We start from the raw sequence: 24,371 nt of genomic DNA on the forward strand, positions 1-24,371 counted from the left end.
ACTAATGAAAATACCCATTGTTGCTCCGTGGGTTTTGCGACCAGAAATTTTGCCCGGCCCCGTGTGGCATTTCACCGCCCCGTACGTATTAGGCTGAACACGTAATTACTGCGTTTCTTTCCGCGAGTTTCACCCTTCGCTGCCTGCCCACTGCTAAGCCGCGTGCACTTTCCCTATTTCGGCTGCTGGCCAACCTGAATTCACCTGGCAAAAAACTCCCTCTCGTCCAACCACGCGATTTTTTTGAACCTCGATATGGATGCTGGATAACTGAGAATGCTCTTGGTAAATAATTCTTTGATGTCCTGTTTCAGATCTATTTCAGTGAAAATAAATTCTTGAGGAGTTTTAGCTAGAGCGTTGGAGCGGAGCTCGGAGCTGGAGCGCGGGAAATTTTTACTGCTCCACTGATCCAATTTTTTTTGTATTATTTGGAATGTTTTTAATATAAATATCAATTCTCAATTTTTCATCATTGAAAAAATATTATATCGTAGAGCCACGCAGACCGGTGTTAAGGAGGCATATGTAGTAGCTATCTTTGCCCGAAAATGACGCATTCTTTATGAATTTTTTTCGGTATGAAAATGAAAAGCTGGAAAGGTGGGCTTTGTTGCAAATGAAAGATCACTGTTTGAAAGTATTAAAAGAGTTTTTATTTAAAAAAAAAAAGCAGCTGGAACGGAGCTGGAGCAAGTATTTTGATGTCGGAGCGGAGCAGGAGCGGAGGATATACGAAATTAGTCTGCTCCAATCCCCTGGTTTTAACTTCTACTGCAGTGTTTTGAATTTTTGTGGACGTTTGTGAATGAAAATGATTTTGGATTAACTAAATATAAATGGAGCAGTAGTATCGGAAATGAGGGCTGAATCTATATTTACGAATAGTAATTACGGTTATTTTGCTGTATTGTGTAGGGGGATTTCTTTTCTCAATTATCGTTTAAGGTGCAGAGGATGATTCGGTTTCAAGAGATATCACAGAAGAATTCTCTCCTCCACGGCTAAGGAACGGCGCTATCTCGATAGCCGGTCAATTTACACGGCATTAGGGTCTGCGTAAATAGAGGCACGACTGATTTAATTTCCCGTAATGGCAATTGACTGCGTCTGTCGAGGCCCTCGCCGTTCCCGGCGGAGAACGTAGTTCCTTTCTGTGTCGCGAAAGAGGACCGACGACGAACCATTCCAGGGAAACGGTAAGAATTTCCTCCAGACACTGTCCCCAGTATTTTTGAAACACGAGCATCATTTTCCAAACCGTGCACCATTATCTGAAGTGAATATTACATAAAAAATAACAAGACACCTGGTTCCTCTAAGTTAATACCTTCAGAGACGTGACGAACGTGTGTCAGATTGACGTCTACGCTGATCCCTCACAAACTTCAATCACGAAAGCAACGACACACGAATACAAATAACAAAATAACCGAAACACATTGTGGAAATCCTCGTATCTCTATCCAGTGTCCACTAATCAAGAGTAACGAGGGTTGCCCGGCAACTAAAAAATTAAAAAAAAATAGAAACTTTGCATAAAAATGCATTTCGAGTGATGCTAATAAGGTGATCATTTTTTGTTTCGGCAATGAAATGCTCCTAGGGGTGAAAAGACCACTTCAAAGAAATGCTGAGTTTTCATATTATCGTGAATATCTGTGAAACCGTAAAGGATGAGAAAAATGCAATTCAAAATTGTATGGCTTCTGATATCCGACAATATGACGATACAGAATTTTCGAAAAAAAAAACCGCTGATGGCCTAATATGACTCAACCCCGCATTAGAGATAACCAAAATCCACAGTATATCCACAGAGAGTTCCTCGAGATATAAAACACCTAGTGGATCCAATGATTAATTTTTATTCTATTTTATTTAAATAATTATACGGGGAATACCCATAGTTTACAAGAGACAAAGCAGAGAAATTAACTAGAGAGTCTATACAATAAATAAGCCAAGGATACACAGCTAACAAAGCCAACTAAACTGAACTAAAAGATAAACCAGAACTAAGAAGAAAAACTAAATACTAAATACTAAATACCCCTATGTAAGTTAGTTACAGTCCTATAAAGAACCGTCCTTACCGAAGTCAAGGAGCATTGGAAGGGGTCTATGCCATTGAAATTCTGATTCGCAATAATCATCGCCCTATTAATAGGGTCAACAGCGTAATGCCGAAATTTCGGTACCCCTGCCGCAAAGAGAGGCGTAGAACGCATGCTCCTAACCGGAGCATTGAATGCAACTAGTGCAAGCAAGTAAGGACAATCTATATAACCTCTAATAACCTTATACAGAAAAATAATATCCGCAAAACATCTGCGCTCCTCTAAAGTGACCATCCCAAGTGATGCAAGTACAGGGTCATAGTCACGATCACTGAACTTGCTAATTCCACAGAAACTCCAGCAAATATCATTACTACGCTGCGCCAGTAACACAGCCATCCACTGTACACGAAAAACCAAAGACAACGAAGCTCTTCCAAGCTGCACAGCCATGCCGAACGTGTCAACTCGGTGTGCGACGCGCGATCCCAGCAGCCGCGAGAGCTATTGACCCCCAAAGGAGCCACGACGGCGTTCATTGAGGCTGAGGGGTCGATACCGCGACGGAAGAACGTGAAAACAATTTGAATCGCGGCCGGTGCATTCATTTGGGATCGGTTTTGGAACGGTTTCTCCCTGATCCGCATTTAAGTTAGCCTCACGTTCGGCCGCAGCACGTGATCCAGCTGCTCGAGAGGAATCCCACGTATCCGTGACGTCACCCTATCTCCGTCCGCGAGAGGAGCGTAGCCCGGCGCGCCGATACCAGGAGCGCGCGAGACTTCTGTCTAGTCCGCTGACTTATTAGGAATTCCGACCGAACCACGTGCAGAAATTCGGCTGCGCCACGTGCACCCGGCTGGCCGGACGCACGTTCTTATAATTCGAGAGACGTCCGCGGACTGCTTAACTCCGACCCACCCTCTACTACACTTTCCGCTGGGATTCGTTGGCTCGACGATAGTCACTTGCACTCGTTGATCGGGAGGACTGGGTGAACGGAGGTGGTGGCTTTGATACGTAGGAGTGGTGATATGTGCGTGGAAGTTTCGGTATGCTAATTTTTTATATTTTGCGTGCGAAGATAGGCAAGGGGTGTATTGTAGTGTCGTAAACTTTGCTAGGGATGTTCCGAGCTGAGGGATCACCAAAATTTTATGAAGAGTGAAAGTGTGCGCGTGTGTGTGAGTGAGGGATGCCTGGCGATGACTGCTTGGAAAATGTGAGATGCAGGCACTGTAGCGTGAACGTGATGACGGGGAACTCTGACCTGCGAGGTACAGTCCCGGGAAAGTGCCTTGTGAGAAATTATATTTAGTTTAATTTAGTACAACGTGGTTTAGTTAGTTAATGGATAAATATATTCGAGTTCTCCGAAACTTTTCCTGAGGTTTATTTAAAGCTTCCACAACATTGGAAGTTAGCAAGGGATCTGGAAACATATTTCTAGCAGCGAAGTGCTCCGATTTGACCTGCGAGCAAGAGACACGTTTCAGTTTGTAAATTCTGGGTATTTCTGCGGGGAGCTGGCAAGGGGGCTGGAGCCATATTTCCAATTCTGCAGGGCAGTAGAGTTATTGCTTGTAAGAGGAGAATAATTGCAAATAAACGGAGTCCGTGATTGTTGAACGTCAGAAATCATTGGCTAATTCTTTCTCGAAAGATGCCCCCTCTCCGTGGCCATGTTATTCTCGTGGCAGCGGTACGTTTTTGCCATAAACGATCAGCAGCCCGCGTCATTGCTATTAATCACCACATTATCATTTAATTGATACTCTCGCGGCAGCGTATAATACCGCAAAAATATGCGGAGGCCGCGAGCGGACGCGTATTCTTCCGAACGGGCGTCGAGCTTTTTAGCTCTTAAATCATGTCGGATAATAAGTCTCCGGCAAGTGTCCTAACCGCGCACCCGTGATAATTCACGATGATAGATACTGTAGCCGAATATTCGCATAATCCTTTCTTTATATTGGTCGATCAAGGGAAAGAGATTTGTGGAGACGCAACGGGGCACCCCGTCGCTACGCGCAACGCTCGCTGGTAGCCCCCTAAATCTTGCGCCATTTTGGTCCACATTCGCCAACGAACACGAGCACGAGATTTCTTTTTTTCCCACGAAATGTAGGTAGGAATAAGATTGAAATATCTACCTTCGTGTTTGACACTTTGCTCGATCTTCCATTAGCAAAATTAAATTGGATACATCAATCGACAATTAATACTTCACTGTATGTAGCCCCATGTTTCCTTCCCATTTCTTTAAATTCGCGAGATATAAATAATGTAACTGAAGTCGTCGCTTCGTATCAGAGTTGGGCATTATTCGAATAAATATTTATTCGAGAATAACGAATTATTTTTTATTCGAATAATTTTTTATTCGAGAATAACGAATTATTTTTTATTCGAATAATTTTTTATTCGAGAATAACGAATTATTTTTTATTCGAATAATTTTTTATTCGAGAATAACGAATTATTTTTTATTCGAATAATTTTTTATTCGAGAATAACGAATTATTTTTTATTCGAATAATTTTTTATTCGAGAATAACGAATTATTTCTTATTCGAATAAAAATTTATTTGGATAGTGCCAAACTCTGCTACATATACACAGAAATATATATTTCAAACTCTCTCATGACCACCACCGTGCATCCCCAATTCTATCATCATCGATACGTCTATTTCTTATCACCTACAGTCAAATCTTATCAAACGCTACATAAAGAATCTCCGACACCACCATTCCTACTCTACTACTCCAGCAGTCTCGAGAAGGAAGGGATTAGAAGTGACCGTGGGTTATCAAAACACAGCTCCCAATCAACCCGACGACCCATCGTTGCCCGCTAGAGGAGACAAAAACATCTTAAACAGCCTGCCACCGCCAACTAGCTGAACAAAAACGGAGAAGAAGCAGGGAAGAAAACAGAGGGAAGAATAACGCGAGGAGGACGGTCCACGGCCACGCGAGGCTACACTCGAGGCAGAAGAATGCTCGGTATAGATCAGCCGGTTGGAGCGTAACGCGGGATTGGTTACGGTAGGCGAGAGCGTAGAGACGCGCATTGTCGAGGTTTCATAAGGCGGTAGGAAATCGCGCGACAATAGAGGAGGCAGCTCTCCGCTGCCGCGGGGTGGACACGGAGGTGTCACGGGCAGAAGAAAAGTCCTGGCCGGCAGCCGACGACCCCGAGAGGCGAGCCTCTCGCGGCGGGGGTAAAAATCCTCCTCGTCATTGTTTTGCTCGTTTCCACGGGGCCCCCCTTTCAGCGTTATTTATCGGCCGGCTGAATATTCAGCCGGCGATACAAAACCGTCGGTGGGCACAATCAGAGGGGCAATAGGTGCGCGCCAGTGTCGGCGGCCGGTTCAATAGAGAAGTGCCACTTTACTGAAAACGCGCCAGCTACCACACGCTCCTCGGGGACGCCGCGCTTGGATATTGTTGGACGTCGTCGGACGCTGGACGACGTCGACGCGAGTACAATGCCGCAAGAACGGCGGAATGCATTAATATTAATAGTGGCAGCGAACGTAGTCGGCCCCCGTAACGGTCGCGAGTCAGGTGAGTTCTTGGCGGCCACGGCAGAACCGTCCTCCGCCATCGAAATCTCTCTTGCGCGGGCTCTGCGAGGTGAACAGCCTTCTTTTCGCATGTTGCCTTGGGGAAAATTAATTGGGAGGTATTCGAGGGAAGATAAGGGGGTTGGTATGGTGTTCCAGTTTGTTGGGGGAAGCGGTGTGATAACTTGAAGCGTGAATATGAAGAGGGAAATTTGATGATTCTTTTTTTTTTAAGGGTTTGGGGAAGTTTGAGTGAGATTGTTCGGGATCAGTGATGATGTGATTATTATTATTGTAGTTTGATCTAATGGCTTGTGTTTCTGTTACATGTGTATGTAACTGGAGATTGTAGGTAGGAGGCAAGGATAGATTCTGGTGTTTGGGCTCGAAAGGGTGTGTGGAAGCACGGGGGTATGCAAATTTTGTGAGTTAAACGCGTATGGGGTAGATTAGGCTTACTGTGATATTTGTAGGGGTTATCGTGCAATTTAAATTAATGAGGCCTCATTATGGCTGAATTGTGTTTCGTTGCATGCGAGGACCTTCTTTTCGTGATTTTACATAATTGTATTAGAAAAATGGACGATAATACACGTGTAACGATTATAATAAATTTGGTAGGAGATAACCTGCTCTGAGTGATTGAAAAGTAAATATATTCTGCCTTGAGACTACTTTCTATTGAAAGAGCATTAAATATCGAATAATTCCCCGTTCAGACTCCTCTTATTCATAAATATTTTCTGCCCAAGAGAATTTTGCGCGGTCCTTATAACGAAAATTACTTTGATACCTTGTCACAAGCCAAATTGATATTTCCGGAGTCAATTTCGCGAGCACGGGGCAAAAAGGACGAGCTTTATGGAAGATATTATACAACAATCGCCACTGTCGGGGGAGAATTATGCGCTGACGGTTTTGTTTAATTAATCCCAGCCGTGACTCATGCGCCTATGGCACACGGTGCGCAACAAAGCATCTTCCACACTGTATCTCACTCCCCATCTCGCCACGTTCTTCAGGACTGAACCTACAAGACTATCAAAACCTTTGCTCGCGTTATGAAGATGCCGCCTTGTAGATATATATAAAATTTCTGCGGAAAGTCCTAACCCAAGTCTCTGAACTTGACGATAATTCATCAGCCTTTTATTGTTGTATGGCCGTAGGACAGACAGAAGGACAACGCGCGGTTCCTCTTATCTCCAAGGAGGCTCCGTCAAAATCTCCAAGGTCTGTCTCCCAGTTAAGAACGTATTACTGGAGTTTGCTGTCACTTTCTGCAAACTCACGAGCACTTCTGGTAGCAACGATATCAATCTCGAACATGAGCCATTCCCATCACACTCTTATTCTTGCCATCAGACGACTATACCCAAATTGTCTTATCAAACACTAGTTTTACTTAGCCCCCAACCTTAGGACTCTTCTAAAGATACCAAGTGTTACACTGAGCTTAGATGAAAGAGAAATATGAACACGCTAATTAATAATCTATGAATCCTTCAAAATTACATTAATACTGTAACGATTGAAAAAGAGTTCCCCAACTGCTTCTTTTTTTTGTGGAATTCAACTACGTAACTACGTCTGCTCCCGCATGAGCCGGTGTTGCTATAAGGCAAGAGGTTAAATGCAACTGCAGTCCCAATCAGTGTGTTCAATCGAGCACTCATCATCGTCAGGACCCACTTTGGCGGTTCTATTAGGCCAGTGCAAAATATTCGTTCGCTCACTGTTAGGTGATGTTAGGTGTTCAGAAGTGAAGAGTCCTTGTAGAAAACACTGTAAGTCCCAAAAGTCAAATTCTATACTTAACGTAGCATTACCATTGGCAAGTAGAACATTTACTGATTTTTTTTTTTAATTTTGGCACTTGCAGTGTTTTCTACAAGGACTCTTCAAATGTCTTCTACTACTCCTACTTGCACTTTTAGCAGAAAACTGGCAAAAGGTCGTGGATAGCCAAGGAAAGTACTTCGATTGAAAAAAACCGTGGCATGTTTTTACTCTTAATAAAGCGAACGAAACTTTTGCACCGGCCTAGTACCAGGTCGCGATTAAAATATCCTGAAGAACCAATTGCACGTTCGCACGTACTAATGGCGGAGGTATCAAGTACGGTCGAAGAGTGAAACTGTGGAGGCTCGTGTAACGCGGCGTAACGACGAGCAACCGTGAAGGTGCGATGATAAAGGAAAGCTACCTCTACGTGGGCGTCAACGGGTGGCGACCTCGGAGGCGTAACCAATGCTCCAGGCGACAACCTTATCGAATGGCAAGTATGCCTCTGCTTGGGCTGCCAACCTAACAAGCAGTCGGCTGGTGGATTCATCGCGTGCGTGGAAATACGACAATTTCGGCCAGGGGAGTATGTACGATGTGCGAAGGTGAATTACAGGATGAAGGATCCTCGTGGCTGGTGTTCTGGTAATAATCCATGTACTTGGAGATTCTTAACCCTCCAGGTTTTAAGTGATGAAGGAACCTAATTTTAGGGGCGAAGAATGAGACATGTCATCTCCTTGTCGAAGGGGATTTCTATCGTTTAGGTTTCTCTGCAAGATTCTTAAATTTTAAAAATATGTATTTTTTATTACCACAGCTCGTGGTACCATGAACTCGCGACCTGATCATTTGATGAAACTTAACAGAATCAATAACAAGAATGGAGAAAATGTTTGGAATGCCTTCAAGAGCTACAGTAGGAGCTGAGAAGAATAATTATTATAATTTAAAACCCACTCAGGCTACCTCAGAGATTCCTATCTCCCAATCATTGGGCCTCTCAAACATCCAACAAAACCAACCCAGGAGATACAGAACAATCATACCCCCGTCTCTGAACGCACCCCTAAACGTCCTTAATCGCCGAGGAATCGAACAGAGTTGTGCCAGAGCGGAGCAGACCGCAGGTCCGAGCAACGAGTGCACTGGCAATGTGTGCGTAGAGCCCAAGGAGAAATAAAGCAGCTCGTGAAACAGCTTAGGAAAGCCGATCTGAAGTTGGATCAGGCCACGTCGAAGGCTGGGAGGCTCGCTAGTCGGTTGACCTCGCCGGGTAATAAGAATAAATGTGATTCTATTACGGGTTCAATTGTTACGGCGGCAGATAGGCCGTCCTCTCGATGCTGAACGAGGGGTAGATGATCGCGGCCGATAAGGTCCGCCCTGGACGATGTTACCTGCGCCCGTTGGCCCTTCACCGGTCATAGCCGAGCGATTTCGATATTCCAGGGGTATCCTCGCGACTGTTTGCGAGATTATTCCCGGCCATTGTCGGACTATCGCGTTCGATCGCCGGGTTAATCAAATTTGCATCGTTTACGAGCGCGACGATCGCCTGACTGACATTGTACTTAACCTGCTCGGCGTCTGGTTACACGGGGGTGAAGAAAATTCATCAGTTTGCAAAGAGGCGGGGCAAGGTGAAGAAATATCCATTTTTTTTGCGTTCGGTGCAGAGGAGGAGAATGGGGAAATCAAAGTGGATTGTTGGGTGTTAGCAAGGGAGTGTTTAGTGTTTTTTATATATATCTATAGTGGGGTTCTTTGGTAGCTGGAGTATTCTAGTATTTGGGCTGTTTTCGTTGGGCTTGTGGAGTAAGTAGGTAAATTCTATGTTTTTGGAGATGAAATGAAGGAAATGTTAATATGAGGCTACACTTAAAGAACTTTTCTGGATGAGAATGTCTCTTAATGGTGCACTTTATCTTATCATCCTCTTCCTAATTTCAATTTGGACTGTTAGTATTGTACTCGAGGTTGACAGGCAGAAGAGGAATATATCTTTCAGACGCTTTAAATGTGTTTAAAACCAGGAACCACGTTGTCCAGCAGTGCTTAGAGTAAGATATTTATATTTTTACTGTGGAAGAAAAGCATTTCACTAAAACTAAAAAGAATGCAGTGCCCTGGATCTCAGAAATCAAAGCATAGTTTACATATGTATTTCTATTAATACTGACACCCAGCGATAATATACTACTTTATTAAAATCCACCATGGAAATTGCAATTTAATTGATACGTCAAAGGTGAACACTGACAAGATGACAGATTTTTCAAAAGCATGGGACACGTTTCACTCGAAGCACCGCCGGAACAGAGAGCCCACCCGCCCATGTTCTTAAACTTTACCAGAAGCTACTCAACATCGTAAGCGTACTCACCGTGCGTTGACGGAGGTAGGATTTCCAACGTCGTCCATGGACGGTTTCCTAGAATGAAACCACGAATGAAATTCGTTATTGCTCGTCTGCAGCTGCATAATGGCGGGGTATTTATACGTGCTGTACAGATTTGGCGTTTGCCACATTCTGCTGTAAATTGGCGGGTCCATCCCACTTATTTATTAATCTGAACAACCGGCATCTTCACGCTCGTCGCTAAAACGAGCCAACCCTTAAAGCGCACCCCAATCATAACATTACAGTTCTACGATTTTCCAACCACCACTGTACAGTCTATTGGTTCAACCGTTGCTACTCGAAAGAGCCATTGAATCACACTCGCAATAGATTCATGGTGAGAGAATTCATCACCATCCACCGTCACCAAAACCACCCAGAATTCAAAATCGTCGCGATGCTCGATTTTTCTTCGGTTCTTGTGTCCCTCCGTGAATTCGTGCTCGCGAGGACCGGACACGTGGTCGAGGAACGATTCGATTCGACGAGCGGAGAAGCACAACCCCCGGCGAAGGACGAGGGACAGAAAGGGAGGACGAAGAGGACGCGGGCGCGCGATACTCGCGAGCCAGCTCGCGACTTTTGACAGGCGCAACAACGCACGCGGTCTGAGGGCGTGTGCATAAGTGTCATCGAGTGGAGGCGCGTGTCGGCCTCATGCTCGGCCTTGCCTCAGCCACCCCCGTCCGATGTCACCCCCACCAGGACGGTGGTGCTCGCTGCGCGTGCCCCTCGCGCCTAGTCTCACGTGGTACGCTTCCTACCCTACGCGGAGCGGGGCTCTTTCATCCCCTCGGCCGGGCAACGGTCGAGCAGGGCTCTGGGGAGGGCACGCGTTTCGTTCTTAATTGCGAGTAACGGAACTGTGATAGTTATGAGGGGGAAGAAAGGGTGTTTTGGTAGTTGAAGATCGGGGGAACTGGTGCATTTGGGTTTTATTTGTGGATGAGGGATGTTTTTGTAGTTAAAAATCGAGGAAACTGGTCTGGACTTGGATTTTTGGGAAAAGGAATATTTTGGTAGACGAAGGTAGAGAAAACTGGTGGATTTGGGTTTTTGGGAAGAGGTATGCTTTGGTAGATGAAGGGTAGAGGAGATTGGGGGATTTGGATTTTACTTCTGAATGATGTAGCTATAATGATTTGGAGAAGAGGGATGTTTTGGTAGATAAAGGTAGAGAAAACTGGTGGCTTTGGGTTTTATTTGTCGATGATAGGCTGTGGTGATTTGGAGAAGAGGGATGTTTTGGTAGTTAAAAATCGAGGAAACTGGTGGACTTGGATTTTTGGAAAAAGGAATATTTTGGTAGACGAAGGTAGAGAAAACTGGTGGATTTGGGTTTTTGGGAAGAGGTATGCTTTGATAGATGAAGGGTAGAGGAGATTGGGGGATTTGGATTTTATTTGTGAATGATGTAGCTGTGGTGATTTAGTGAAAAGCGATGTTTCAGTAGATAAAAACAAAGAAAATTGGAGGACTGTAGTTAAATTGAATTAATTGTGTAATGCAGCATTAGTGGTTTTGTGGAATAACGAAAAATTGGAGTGTCTCGACAGTCAAGGGGCGAAGAATGTAAGTTTAAACGACGATTGCAAAGTTCCTACCCCTGGGTTCCGCGATCATGTTTTTTTTATCACGACGCGCAAAAAGTCGGTGCTCCGTCTTCATTTGCCTGGAGATCAGAAGGGCTACGCGATACCAATAAAACGACCTATCTCGATGGTGGATTGTGTATCTGTGTCTATGCCGCAACGCGACCCCTCTTACGACCCCGAAAACCTCCACTCTGGGTCGAAGGGAAGATCATCGATTAAAACCCGATTGGATTATATTCTTAGGGTGTACAGCTGCCGGCAAATTTATACAAACTATTTATACGAGCTCTGCAAGACAAAAGAAGATGAAACTAAGAAAGAATCGAAAATAGAGCGAGTAATATTTAGACTAACATATTATCAGAAAAACGGTAGGTAACTGTGCAATTGTTCCAGAATTATTTTCTTATTCTGTGATTAAGAAAACTGACGAATTAACGATCAACGATTTCGTTTTCGACCGTGTAAAGCCTGAAAGAATATTGAGAACTTTCACTGTCTTAATAATGAGTCGAGGATAGTCAGAGTCCCATTAGCAAAGCCAGCGATACTTTTCCTACGAAAGAAAAAGTGAAGCGTAGCCTGGTTACGCTAGATTTTATAGCGCCTTAACCGGTAACTAGTCCGGTTAGCAGGCATCCACAGCGTAGCTGAGGTCTAACCGCTCTGACTTCCTTTTACGAAGACGTTTCCTACGGTGTACTATTACAACACGATGATGCTCATTGCCACCGTCGTATTTACGGCATAAGCGCTAACTAGCTGGCTCGTTTATCCATTTTGCATCCTTCTCGTTTCTAAGAGCCGCCTGTTGCACAGATATCACTCCTGTCCTCTAAGAGTCTTTGAATTTCATCGGCAACAGAACTACCCAAAACAAAGGTCCCACATATTCAAGATATTTCTCCACACGGACTCTTTACTTTTCCTGATTACAATACAAAGTGCCAACTACCCTACATAGAAACCCTTCGAAACACTTCTGCTAACGCAACAGGAAAGCTTCCCGGACTTAGAAGCTCGCAGACACCTCCGCCAACCCCGACGACGGCAAATCTACCTCGACCCCGCAAAGTCACCCCCCTAAAATCAGTCCCAAGAACCGAGGACCCGCGAAGAGCCGCGAGGGGCCACGAGGAGCTCGATTCCTGTTGGATAAAAACTGCGCTCGCGGATTTCGCGAGGACGGCGCTGATCGAGCAGAGGTGGATACCAAATTAAATGATAGGACGCCGTGCGCTGCCGCTACCGCAGACCCGTCCTCATTCCAGCGCCATTTTCGGAAAACAGCATTTCATCGCCGGCTCTGGCCAACGAAACGGGGGCAAAAAAATGACGGGGCAGAGAAGAAAAGCTCGCGCAGGGACGTACATAATCGCGGACAATGCGGCCCGTATACGGGCCTGGCCGTTGCAAAAAGTTATTTGTCAATTAATACACGCGTGCGCGCTCGGCATGAATACGCATGGACACACGCGCGTGTACAGCGGAAGAGGGCGGGTTAAACGTGGCCGGGTTACGGCTGATGAGGGGGAAAGCCAATCAGAGGGGGTGCGGGGGATTTCGACGAGGGCGCGGGCGGCGAAAAACCAGGCGAATCCGAGCGGATCGGGTGAATTGTTTCTAGAACCACCGACAGGCTAACTACAATGGAATGCTTTGAGAGGAACCGATGGCCGTTCCACAGATCGTACGGGATACGATCCTCAAGATGCCTCGTCAGGCTGTGCGATACCTCGCTATCGATTCGCCACGCATTTTTAGCAGCTCGCGCGGGACAAAGCGCCCGGAATTGGCTTCGTACGAGATACGCGTGTCCCACGGGGGACGATGTGAGTTTCGGCCTTCTTCGTGCGCTGCTTCCAAGCACTTTGGATTTGCACTGTGGGCGGAAGGTGGGTAGGTGCGATGATTGGGAAAAATGCGGTGGAAGCGGTTTGGGGATGTTTAAGGGGACTAGGCAGTCTGATCGCTCGAAAATCTAGTATTCTTTGCGATTAATTAGAAGAAGATGAATACAAATTGTGACTAGTACTTTTGGGTAATGTTTATTAATAGTATAAATAGTAAAAAAAAAATATTTGAATAATATATATATATATATATATTATTCAAATATTTTTTTTGTATGACAGCGCTACATTTGCCTGATATATAGGTGTTTTTTCTGGAGCCGTTGTAATTTTGCAGTGATTCTGGCCGTAAGAAATTGAATTGTGAAATATTCTATTAGACGACTCGATGGCTGAGTATTTAAATGAGTGTTCGTGGATGGTGAAGAATAGTGGAGGAGAGAACTGTTTAGAAAGAAACTTTTTTGCTATAAACGACTGTGGAATCAGTACAGATACCAAGGCCAGTTTTGTATATTAAATATACAATCGAAGGGCAATGCAGCTTGGCTAGATAGGGGTGTGTGTGACAGAAATCAGTAGAGTCAGTTACCCTTTTCCTTTGCTAGCCAACCTGACGCACGTCCTGTGCGTGAACCTAGACCGAAGAGGTATCAATCACAGTTTCTTTTCTACTGGATACACGAAGGTGGTAGAAGCTGCATCACCGAATCCCCATTCCATGGTTGCTAACCGTCTTCCTCATTCATACCTAATTCATTCTAACCAAGTGAATACTCAGGAGTTTGCTAGCCTCGCGGTCTAAACAGGAGATCGATGGAACTTTGATGTGGGTTCTAGATATTAAGATTCTCGTAACAGGCAATCAAGGGAACTTTAATTCCATCTACCTATTTCGTCTACTAGCTTCGAATTCGAGACTGTAAAATCTTTCACTCCATCTAGCGATCGGTGGTCCACGAATCCAGTGAACTAGCCTCCCACAAAACTCCCCTCGTAACGAGGAATTCAAGTTACCACTTCCATCGCAAATTAACGGCACGAAATTTCATTAAATCGCCACTGCACACTTCTGAACGCATTAACGCACCCGTTTATCGGCCCCCGGCCTTGCCTCTTACGCTCCGCGAACGATATCCTCGGAGCGTAGCGCATTTTCCATTAAAGGAGGAGCGGTGCAAGAAGAGCAACGAGTCGCGCGCGCGATTATATTAATTAGTGAATACCGTGAACGCGGGCCGAAAAAGAAAATCGCCCCGCTCGCTGCGGCAAATATATCGGCGGGGCGGCGAAAAAAGCCGGAATGCAAAAGTCAGTAGCAAAGGGGGGAAGCGGTTTGGCACATTTTTTGAATCGCAGGAATGCCGATACAAGCTATTAGAGAGGTAGAGCCGAGGGCTTCTTACGTGGAATCGTTAACCTCCACGGTATAGCCGGCCGATAAAAGACCGTCGCGCGGACGAGCCCTGAATTAATGAACGAACGGATGTTAAAACTATCGCGCCAGGCTAAATGTCGTGAAGAAACGGAAAGTGAACCGGGGTAATGGCTCCGTCAACGATATTTTCACGGCTACGGAGACGCGACTCATTTTGCGCGCAGTCACAGTCACGCACTTTCGCTCTCATGTGCACTTACTATCATTTCTTTTAAGAGGGTGGAACTCTATTTAGGACGCTACGAATAAGGTGATTCTTGGGAATTTTTTTCTGAGAAACTGTTGAGCGGATCTTTTCCAAACTTTCAGGGTATTTTAGTTCACATTCAAACAATAAAAATTAATTTTTTCGTTACAAAGTGTTCGGTAGAAATGGAGATATAGGAACACGTTCGTTAGGACTCGCGCGCCGGAGTTGCAAATTTGCGATTGTAATGGTGGCTCCAATTCTTCCCTGAAATAAAAAAACCAAGGATTTTCTTCTTTCTAGTACAATAACATTGTCGATGAACCTAACAAACGGGAAAAAAGTTAAAAGTTGGCAAACTGGTGGGACTTGAAAGAAAAAGTTACGATTCTGCTCCAAGATATTTCGTACTATTTATGGAAAAAGACTTGTTCAGTTCAATTTATTTATCAATGTTATAGTTCCATCGACAATGTAATTATACTAGAAATAAGAAAAACCTTGGTTCTTTTATTTCAGGGAAGAATTTGGGCTAACATTAAAATCGCAAATTTGCAACTCCGGCGCGCGAGTTATAACGAATGTGTTCCTATATCTCCATTTCTACCGAACACTTTGTAACGAAAAAATTAATTTTTATTGTTTGAATGTGAACTAAAATACCCTGAAAGTTTGGAAAAGATCCGATCAACAGTTTCTTAGAAAAAAATTCCCAAGTATCACCTTATTCCTAGCGTCCTAAATAGGGCTTCTCCCTTAACACAGAACTGCATAGGTACTTTGAAATGAGGAATTACCATAACTCAAGCTGCGCTCCGTCTTTCCAGTAGAAGAATGCAAAGTTTCTTAGGCGCTATAAAATCGCATATCGTAGAAATAATCCCTGAAATTAGAGTTTCCATTCTAGCTATTTGAATTCTGTGTCAGACTGCAGGAACATAGAAACTGTGTCACAAATGGCACCGTGCCCATCGATATTCCATCGACTCCTTAGAGTATACCATACTCGACACCTGTGGGATACACTGAAGAGTGATGAATCGAGGCAGATACCTCCGCGAAGAGTAAGCCTTGAAGACGGGATAGCGTCGAACGATTTCATCGGTTCCTCGCCACAAGGGTCAAGTGTACGAGGGAAGCTGATGGAAAGAGAAAGAAGTCGCGCCAGAGAAACGGAGGGAGGAAGAGAGAGAGAGAGAGAGAGAGAGAGGAAGGGAGCGTGCAAAAGAACGAAAGAAAGAGAAGTTTGTACGCGCGCGTGTGCCTTGTGGTCACCCGTGGGGCTTCCATTCAACCGGTGGCTCGACTCGCCCACTCATTCCTTCATTCATACACGCTGCACGCGATTTGAATCGATAAGCAAACCACGGAAGCGAATCTCTCCTATTGGCCTGCTCTCGCGCGTTAACCGCGTCCGTCCTCGATATCCTCTCATTTCTTACGCCGTCGTTTCCCTCCTAAGACGTGCGCAACGTTTCTTGCGAGGGGGGACATCGAGCAAGAGGGGGCAGAAATTTGGAAATTTTTTGAGTTCAGATTGTGTGATTTACTTTGTGGAACACGATGGTGGAATCTTTAACTAATGCTTGGGTAGTGTAATAATAATAATAATGATAATAATTCTTTATTGCACAGTAGACTTTACAATAGAAAACATATAAAAAAGCGAGAAAGCGAAAGAGGAAAAAGAAAGAGAATAGTTAGATTTGAATAGCACATAAAACACTAGAGGAGTGCAAAAGGCGAGGTACAGCTGTACCATCCCCGAGTGTCGCCATTTGAATTATTATTACTATTCAGTTTCCTTCCTTAAACTTTGCTTTGAATATTCAGATAGCGAAACCGTACAGTAAACAACTTAACCAGTCAGAGCGATTAGAATGATAGGAACACAGGTGCTCCTGAACTTCTAGATCTTACACTGCGTTCCACATTAGAGCACACTCGTTTCGCGCAGGGATCCACTGTTGATTGGTAGTAAACCGGCAGCGAAAGTGCTACGACCAATCGCGTGTGCCAGATCCGTGGGAGCTGCGCAGATCGGTCGCAAATCGGTAAGGGCGTCGGTACACTCTTATATGGTACGCAGTGTAGAATCAAGGAGACACCAACAACCCTCGTCTCCCAACTGTATCAGGACGCAATTCGAAATTCATAATCCTGTGGCTGATAACAATCAGCAAACAGCTTCAGATTTCTAAAGAACAAAATATTCAATTCTCTCACCAAACTAGAGTAAAACATTCTATATCGTGGGTATACTGGTAAAACAAATTAAGAAAATGCCTGTTTCTACTTCATAGCCAAAGATCATATAAAAATGACCTCTTTAGATACTGATAATACACGCTAAGTTTGTTCCAAGTGTTTATACTAAATTCAGTCATTTATTCCAAATCTATTCCACGTAAAATACAGTGAATTACAACATTAAAATTCAGTTTCTGATAAACCATGCATATTGACTTATAATTACTGCGTTTTATCAGTGTACCCACGATACGGGTATTACCCTATTATTGCCCAAAGATTTCGAATTTCCCGAACGTCGTGAAAAAGATCGGCAAGCCCACCGCACAAAGTTCCCTCCTGTGACCGACCGGTAATAACAGACTCTCGGTCGCGGCGCGATCGATTCTTTGCCGGAAGCCGGATCGTACGGATCGCCCGGCGAACAGGAGTACGCGTACCAGTCCGGGTTAGCCGTCTCTTAAACAACCCCGTATTTTTTTGCCGGATCGTTCGATTTAACTGGATGTCGTTACTACGCTCGGCATTGTTGTCCGCCGATTCGTTCATCGATTCATCCTTCCTTCCCTGCCCCGACCGTTGCCCTCCATCCCTCCCCCTGCATCCCTCCGTCCGGGTGCTCCTCTCCGTCTTTCATCGTTCTTCCTTCGTCGGTCTACCGACCCAGCCGACGACGGTCCCCCGTCCTCGTCCGGCTCGGCCTGCCGATCCGATCCTCGATCCCCGATCCTATATTTATTGGATCGAGGAGACCAGAGCCGCTGCATTCCTCGCGCATGCGCCGCCCGTAATGAGCGGTCTCCAGTCCTGTCTGTCTTTCCATCCCGTCCATCCATGCGTCTGTCCAGCCGCGACCGGTCGTAGCCCCCCTCGCTCACCCTTTCACCCTACCACCTTCGCCTCCACCTCCACCTTCGCCCTCCCCCCTCCGTCGCGCCGCGTCGGTCCCCGGCCGGGTCTCCGTCTCTTCTGGGCCCTCTTCTTCTGCTCCTGTGCCGTGGCTTCTGATCGCGTCCTCGCGCGGCTCCCCCGGCGATCGTAGCTTTGCTGAAAAGCGGCGATCGTTGGCCTTGCAGCGGCCAGGAGCGCGAGGGGATTTTGACGCGATGCTTGGATCACGCTTTTCGGGGAACACTGGCGGCGTCACGCGGCTGGAAGTGATGTTTTGTCGACGGGGGGCAACTTGGGCTTGTGGGACTTCTAGCTCGGGGATCGCGGAACACCGGTCGGCAGACAATACTTAGTGCGAGCAGGGAAGCGCAATGCAGATTCAATTCTGATGGGATTGATTTTGATTTGATCACCTCTCCGCTTGGCAGATAGTTGATTTTAAGGAGAGCATATCTATCTGTTGTTAGATACTGAATACTGGGCAATACAGGACATTTTCTACGTTCATCTGTAGCATTAGCAATAGATTTCATTGGGGTATAGAAGGAATCCCCGAAACTAGCATCTATTCGCCCCAGCACGCGGGACAGAACTGTTAAATGCTTGCACAGATTTGTCGATGGAATCACTTAAGGAGATCAAGGATCTAAGGATCGAAGGAGACGTATGAATTGGACGCGACACCTAACCAACCACGTTCCACGGTAAGCCGAAGTCATCGTAATTGAACGAATTCGTTCGGCGGTAACATTAATTAAAATCATTAGTCGATAAACCGATACAAGATGGGGTGAAAAAAGAGCAGAGGCACGTTTTTTCATTCATTACCGATAATTTCCCCGAACAACGCCATTAGGGCCAGCGGAGAGGAGAGCGCGCTCGCGCGTTGGCAAGTTAAAGGATCGCGATGCACTTGAAAGATGGGGGACCCGGTTTAAAATTGTAGGGAGCACGACGCGGCCGATGTATTCGCGATATAAACGCTGATCAATCAGCTCGGATCGAACATTTAATCGATAGTTCAATAATTATTAACCTGCCCCGAGCCGAGGCCTCCGCAGATTGCCCGTTTTACGAATTCCCCTCCTAATGCTTTTATTTCGCGACTTATAAATCACCTGTCCTCTAACGATCTCTTTGAAGGGAACAGCTCATTAACGACACGTATGAATTATTTCGACCTTTTAACAGCGTCCCCCGCCATCGTTTAACCCCCTCTTCACAAATTACAAGCAGCATAAGGAATTCTAATCTCATTGGGAATTCGTTTCGGAATTATTAAACGACGCTTGATGCCGTTTATGGAAGCAGAGGACTACGTTAAATGATTATCGCTAAAATTTGGACTTAAAGCCTGTATTCTTAGAAAATTATTTTGCCAGTGAAATGGGAATAGTTGGGATGAAATATTCTGGCATTTATTAGTGCCTTTAGAAAAGAATACAGGGCGTTAGGTTGAGAAGATCGAGAAACTACTTCCACACATAGAAGAAAAGGATTAAAAAAGGATATTTCGATAATCTGTATGAATATTTGACGTACGAGTCGACATGCATCGAATCTCGAGATGCAGCCAAGGCACCACGAATAAAGACATTAGCAAAGGATGATTTAATCCGATGCACGATCGGAGATGGCGATTTGCTTGAATGAGCGAATTGCAAAAAGGCGATACGATGAATTACGTACAGCCGAATAAAATATGCACTGTTCTTTCCACGATGGAATCTCGCGGGCCAGTCACACTGTATTCTTTGCACGAGATCCCACCAGCGTTTTATACGCGAGCAAAAAGATCGGACGATGCGACAGGCGTATGGTGATTGTATCACGCGCCACTTATTAATTATCCGCGACGGCGTTGGGCCATTTGCAATTAGCGTGACGCGATCAGTTTTGGTTAATCACACCGACCGGACACATTAATTACCTCCGATGCCACTTTGAATTCTTTCGCAGTGGGCTCTCTTTAAACGCCACTCGAACCTCGAATTCGAGCGCTTCAAATTGCGTAAGTGGCTCTAGCTGAACTTTCATTCAAATACAAATTTTCAATGTTTAGTCGATATAAATAGTTACAGATGTAAAGTAGTCTCTTGATACACACACATCAGTGCTCTTGCAAACAGTGATATCGATAAACAGCACAGACAACTCCACTTACATAACAATGCACCTGCATCTTATTAGCGAACGGTGCATCTTTCAGAACAGAATTTAGAACTCGCTAGACAATGCAACATTTCCCTCCAATAATTTCCTCCACCCTCCCGCGACGAGCACCGAAGTCAGCCAGAAAATCCAACGTACACCCCGTAAATATAAAAAGTAAAGTCATTTACGTCCCCCGCCGTTAGTTTTACTCCCCGTCATTTCCCAGCGCCCAATCAAAGTGCGGACGACGCGATCGAATAATACCTGGCACCAGCCAACGTAATGGAAAGAAGCCGGTATCCAGCGGCGAATAGTCCGAGCGGAGGGAAAGTATTCCGCGGGAATGTCAAAAAAACCGGGCATCGACATGTCGATCGAAAGAAGTGTCGCTAATTTGATGTAGCCGGTGTATACGTGAGGATCGTATAGCGGAGTCGGTTCGATCGGCCGCGAGTTGATTTATACCGGTGGACAAGAACCTCGTGGCAAAGCTCGTTGCCTTGCTCGTTGCTCCAGCGACCGCGCTCGCTCTGTACTTCACTTTGAACAATGGAATTGCGTCGCGAACGTCAATCTCTCTGTATTATTCACCTCGCTCCCGTCCTCCTTTATATCCCAAGCCGCCCCTCCTCCCACCCCCTCCCCCCCGTGTTCGCCTACGTTTTCTTGCTTCCTTTTTGCGCCACGCTGTCTCCTTTCCTCCGCCTTCGTTCTCTCCTCCCGCAAACGAGGAATAAATCGAAACTCGGAGCGATCGTTTAAAACGGTGCTACCAGCAGCCTCCTTTCCTTCGACAGCTAATGCCGCCTCTATGCGTTGCGTCTAAAGTATTGCGCGTGACGATCAGCCTAATTTCACGGGTATCAGTTCAAGGCTGGAGAAGGAATTCGTCGATCGACGCGTGATCGATGATATTTCACTGATCCTGATCGAAAGCTGCCTTTTTGTTTTCGTACGGCTCGATTGTGGGCCCGCGTGAGTCGAATGGGATGAGTCGAGAACGATCGAGACGTGGGTACTTGAAGAACGGGGGTGGGAGATTTGTTTGATGAATTGGTTGGGGGGTGTTGCGGGATTGTCACTTGATAATTGGGAAGGTGCTTGTGGAACGTACTTTCTAACTTCATTATAAGATGTAATTTATGATTGGAGAGGAACTACAGCGATCAACATTGAGTTCTATAGTTGTATCAATGTATCTATCATTTCTTGCAGAGGTGGGCAAAAAATTATTTCGAATAAAAAAATTGATTTCGAATAAGAGACAAAAATTTGATTCGCGACTCATCAAATAAAAATAAATCAAAATTACTTTTATTTGAAATAAAAATTACTGAAAGTTATTTGTATTTGAAATAAAAATTACTGAAAGTTATTTGTATTTGAAATAAAAATTACTGAAAGTTATTTGTATTTGAAATAAAAATTACTGAAAGTTATTTGTAGTTGAAATAAAAATTACTGAAAGTTATTTGTATTTGAAATAAAATTACTGAAGGTTATTTGTATTTGAAATAAAAATTACTGAAAGTTATTTGTATTTGAAACGTCACAAATACTTTTTTTTGTTCGGCGTGAATTTATCCGACGGCCGCAAATAATTTTTTTAAGTGACAGGAATTCATTTTAATCATCAAATAATTTTTTCATCTTTTCATTCAGTTGTATTTGAAAATTATTTGAAGCTCAAATAACTGTAGGAGTAAAGAGCGCGAGCAGGATAGAGATAGATGGCATGCAACTAAAACCCAAATTGGTTACAGCCATTTGTGACAAAATAACTCTGAGTTATTTTTATTTGGTGACAAATGAAGATAAAGGCTGTTTTATTTGATTCGTTATTTAAATAATGCCCATCTCTGATTTCTTATAATGTTCAATATGTTGAGGTTATCAGTGAATTCTATGTTTCTTATTCTACGAAGTATTGTTTCGTGATATCGTTTAAAGAAATAATTAAATATTAACACATTTGAGGGCGTAGCAAACGAAGAGGATACTTTTTCTAAGAAATAAGGTAATATGACTGTGTCAGTCTTCTCACCTGTCTGTCCAACAGAGAGCGTCATCTCGGTACCTGTAACAATCAGAGAAACTTGCATCAATTTTCTGTTTAAATTTTCTTTCCCTATCGTCGTGTAGAAATAAGTGTTAATGGTAACCTAGTGTGCACTCGACACGAATAATTTTAAACTGTACTGTTCAGACTTCCTTCCTGTATTTCATATTATCAGTACAGTTACCAAGTCTTCGTGCATAAGTAGCCAGTGTTAATTTGTTATAGCATATCATCTCGGCGATCTCCCTCTTACGGCAAACCCCAAGCCCAAAGGACGTATCGCAGCTTACAGGAAAAAGCTTTTATATGAAAGCCCAGCCGTGAATAAGATCGCCGTCGTAAATTGTGCGCGAGGCTAATCTCACGCTTGAACGCGGCCATAGACTTCAGGTTCGTTTGACTTCGCGCAAAACCCTTGGAACAGTCCTCCGTCGGGCGAATTTGCAACCTTTTCACTTGGCGAGTTCTTGCGTGGCTGCCGATTTAATCCTATGCACGATTGGAACCCCTTATTGGTAACAAAGAAGATGCTGATATGAAAAACATCGATCGAGAAAAGTGAGGCAGAAGGCGCCAAGGAAAGGAAAACTGGAAAAGGGCACAATTCTCCTTTTACCCAGCATAATCAATGGGCTGAGTTATTTCTTGCTCAGAAACAGCTCTTGGGTACTTGGAAAGGTGTGTTCAACAATGATTGAAGACCAATTAACTTATTTTGCCAATAATTCTGCACCACTATAATTATTACCGGGTCATTCTGGTTAAACGGTTTTTTAACATTTTTCGAAAGTACATATCCTCAAGAATGTACTGTTAAATTTTCATGGAAAAATTACAATAATTTTAGCTCCTACATAGGCATTTTGTAAGAAGCGCAAAGGCTCGGCCTCTATAGATGAAAACTTTAAACGCGTTTTTCTCGAAACGTCATTTTTTCACATCGTGCAGGTAAAATCTCAAAATCTATCGAACCGATTGCTTTGTAAATTGAATTGCTTATTCTGCACACCTATGACTCTGGCAGGGACTACGACGAAGTATTTTTATTGAGTCTAACCTACTTTTAAAATCAAAAACAGCAAAACAGCCGAAATACATTGATTCTTGCATTTTACCCGCCATTTTGCTAATTTTTAAGATAAAAAAATCACTAATTACAGTCTGAGCGATAGCGACAGTCATACTGATCAAGAATCTGTTTGTATTTTTGGTTTCAGATAAGCTCAACAGCTGAAATCGCCTGCACGAGCGAGGCATGAATTTTTAACCATGTCATCAAAACCGCCTTTAGAAGCATTGTAAAAGCAGTAACTTGATTACTTTTATATTTTTTATTTGCTGCAGAAATGTAGTTTAATCAAAAGAAAAAAGTTTTATTCCATTACTATAATTCCTTTCTTCGTAATAAATTCCTGAAATTCGCTGAATTCATCGGCGCGCTAACCAGAACGACCCCTTAAACTCCACAGGGACATTTTCAAATGATTGGTCAAGCAATCTCCCCTAATTAACAGTGCTGCATTCAATGGTAGCTTCCAATTGCAGCCATCCAAATCACCAACAACTTCAAACACTTTACCACCCCCATATTCCCCACAACTTCACATACTTCACCTACCACCTCCAAACCCACTAACTCACCCATGATATCACACACTTCCACACCCCCACGAAAACCCCAGACACCCAACAAAACGGGTAGAATCATCCCTCACCAAAAAATCATCCAACCAAACCCTGAAAACCTTGCCGCTACCAAAAAACCACCTCAAGTTCTTCGTGTCTTCACACTCACCCCCGACTGCAAAGCTCGAGCTGGAAAGACGCTGAACAAGAAGAAGGGGGGGGTGGACGGCGCCCAGCAAGGGAGTGAGAATGAGTGGTGTCGCGGATGAATCAGAAGGTGCAAAGAAAGTGGGGCCTGTCAGCGCGACATGATTTAAAGCCAAATATTACGACAGAAGGCGCATTTCTCGGCCGTCCCAGCCTGCTGAACCCCTCTGCCGCGTCGGCCAGTGGGGGTGGCGGCGACACAGGGGATGAGCCCGTAAGTCGTGCAGATATGTTGGCCACGGTTTATTACCGGGATGCCGGAATGGCCCAGCCTGGAGGAACATTGA

General features: G+C 44.5%; 1 protein-coding gene across 7 annotated transcripts in view; it reads right to left on the bottom strand.

Moving 5' to 3' along the window:
• The window catches only part of LOC143378585 (protein trachealess-like), a 186,161-nt gene that overhangs the window by 123,090 nt on the left and 38,700 nt on the right, over positions 1–24,371 (bottom strand). For 6 of the 7 annotated variants that reach the window (XR_013088310.1, XR_013088308.1, XR_013088311.1 and 3 more), the window contains exons 2-3: positions 22,237–22,269; positions 9,807–9,854 (exon numbers count right to left, since the gene is read on the bottom strand). Coding sequence is in view for 3 of the 7 variants with exons in the window: in XM_076830406.1 (XP_076686521.1) it covers positions 9,807–9,854; positions 22,237–22,269 (81 nt within the window). In the remaining 4 variants the exon portion in view is untranslated. The remainder of the gene's footprint in view (positions 1–9,806; positions 9,855–22,236; positions 22,270–24,371) is intronic. The other variant, XM_076830408.1, reaches the window with a different exon arrangement.

This window comes from Andrena cerasifolii, chromosome 2 (assembly GCF_050908995.1).
Source record: "Andrena cerasifolii isolate SP2316 chromosome 2, iyAndCera1_principal, whole genome shotgun sequence".
Classification (NCBI taxonomy): Eukaryota; Metazoa; Arthropoda; class Insecta; order Hymenoptera; family Andrenidae; genus Andrena; species Andrena cerasifolii.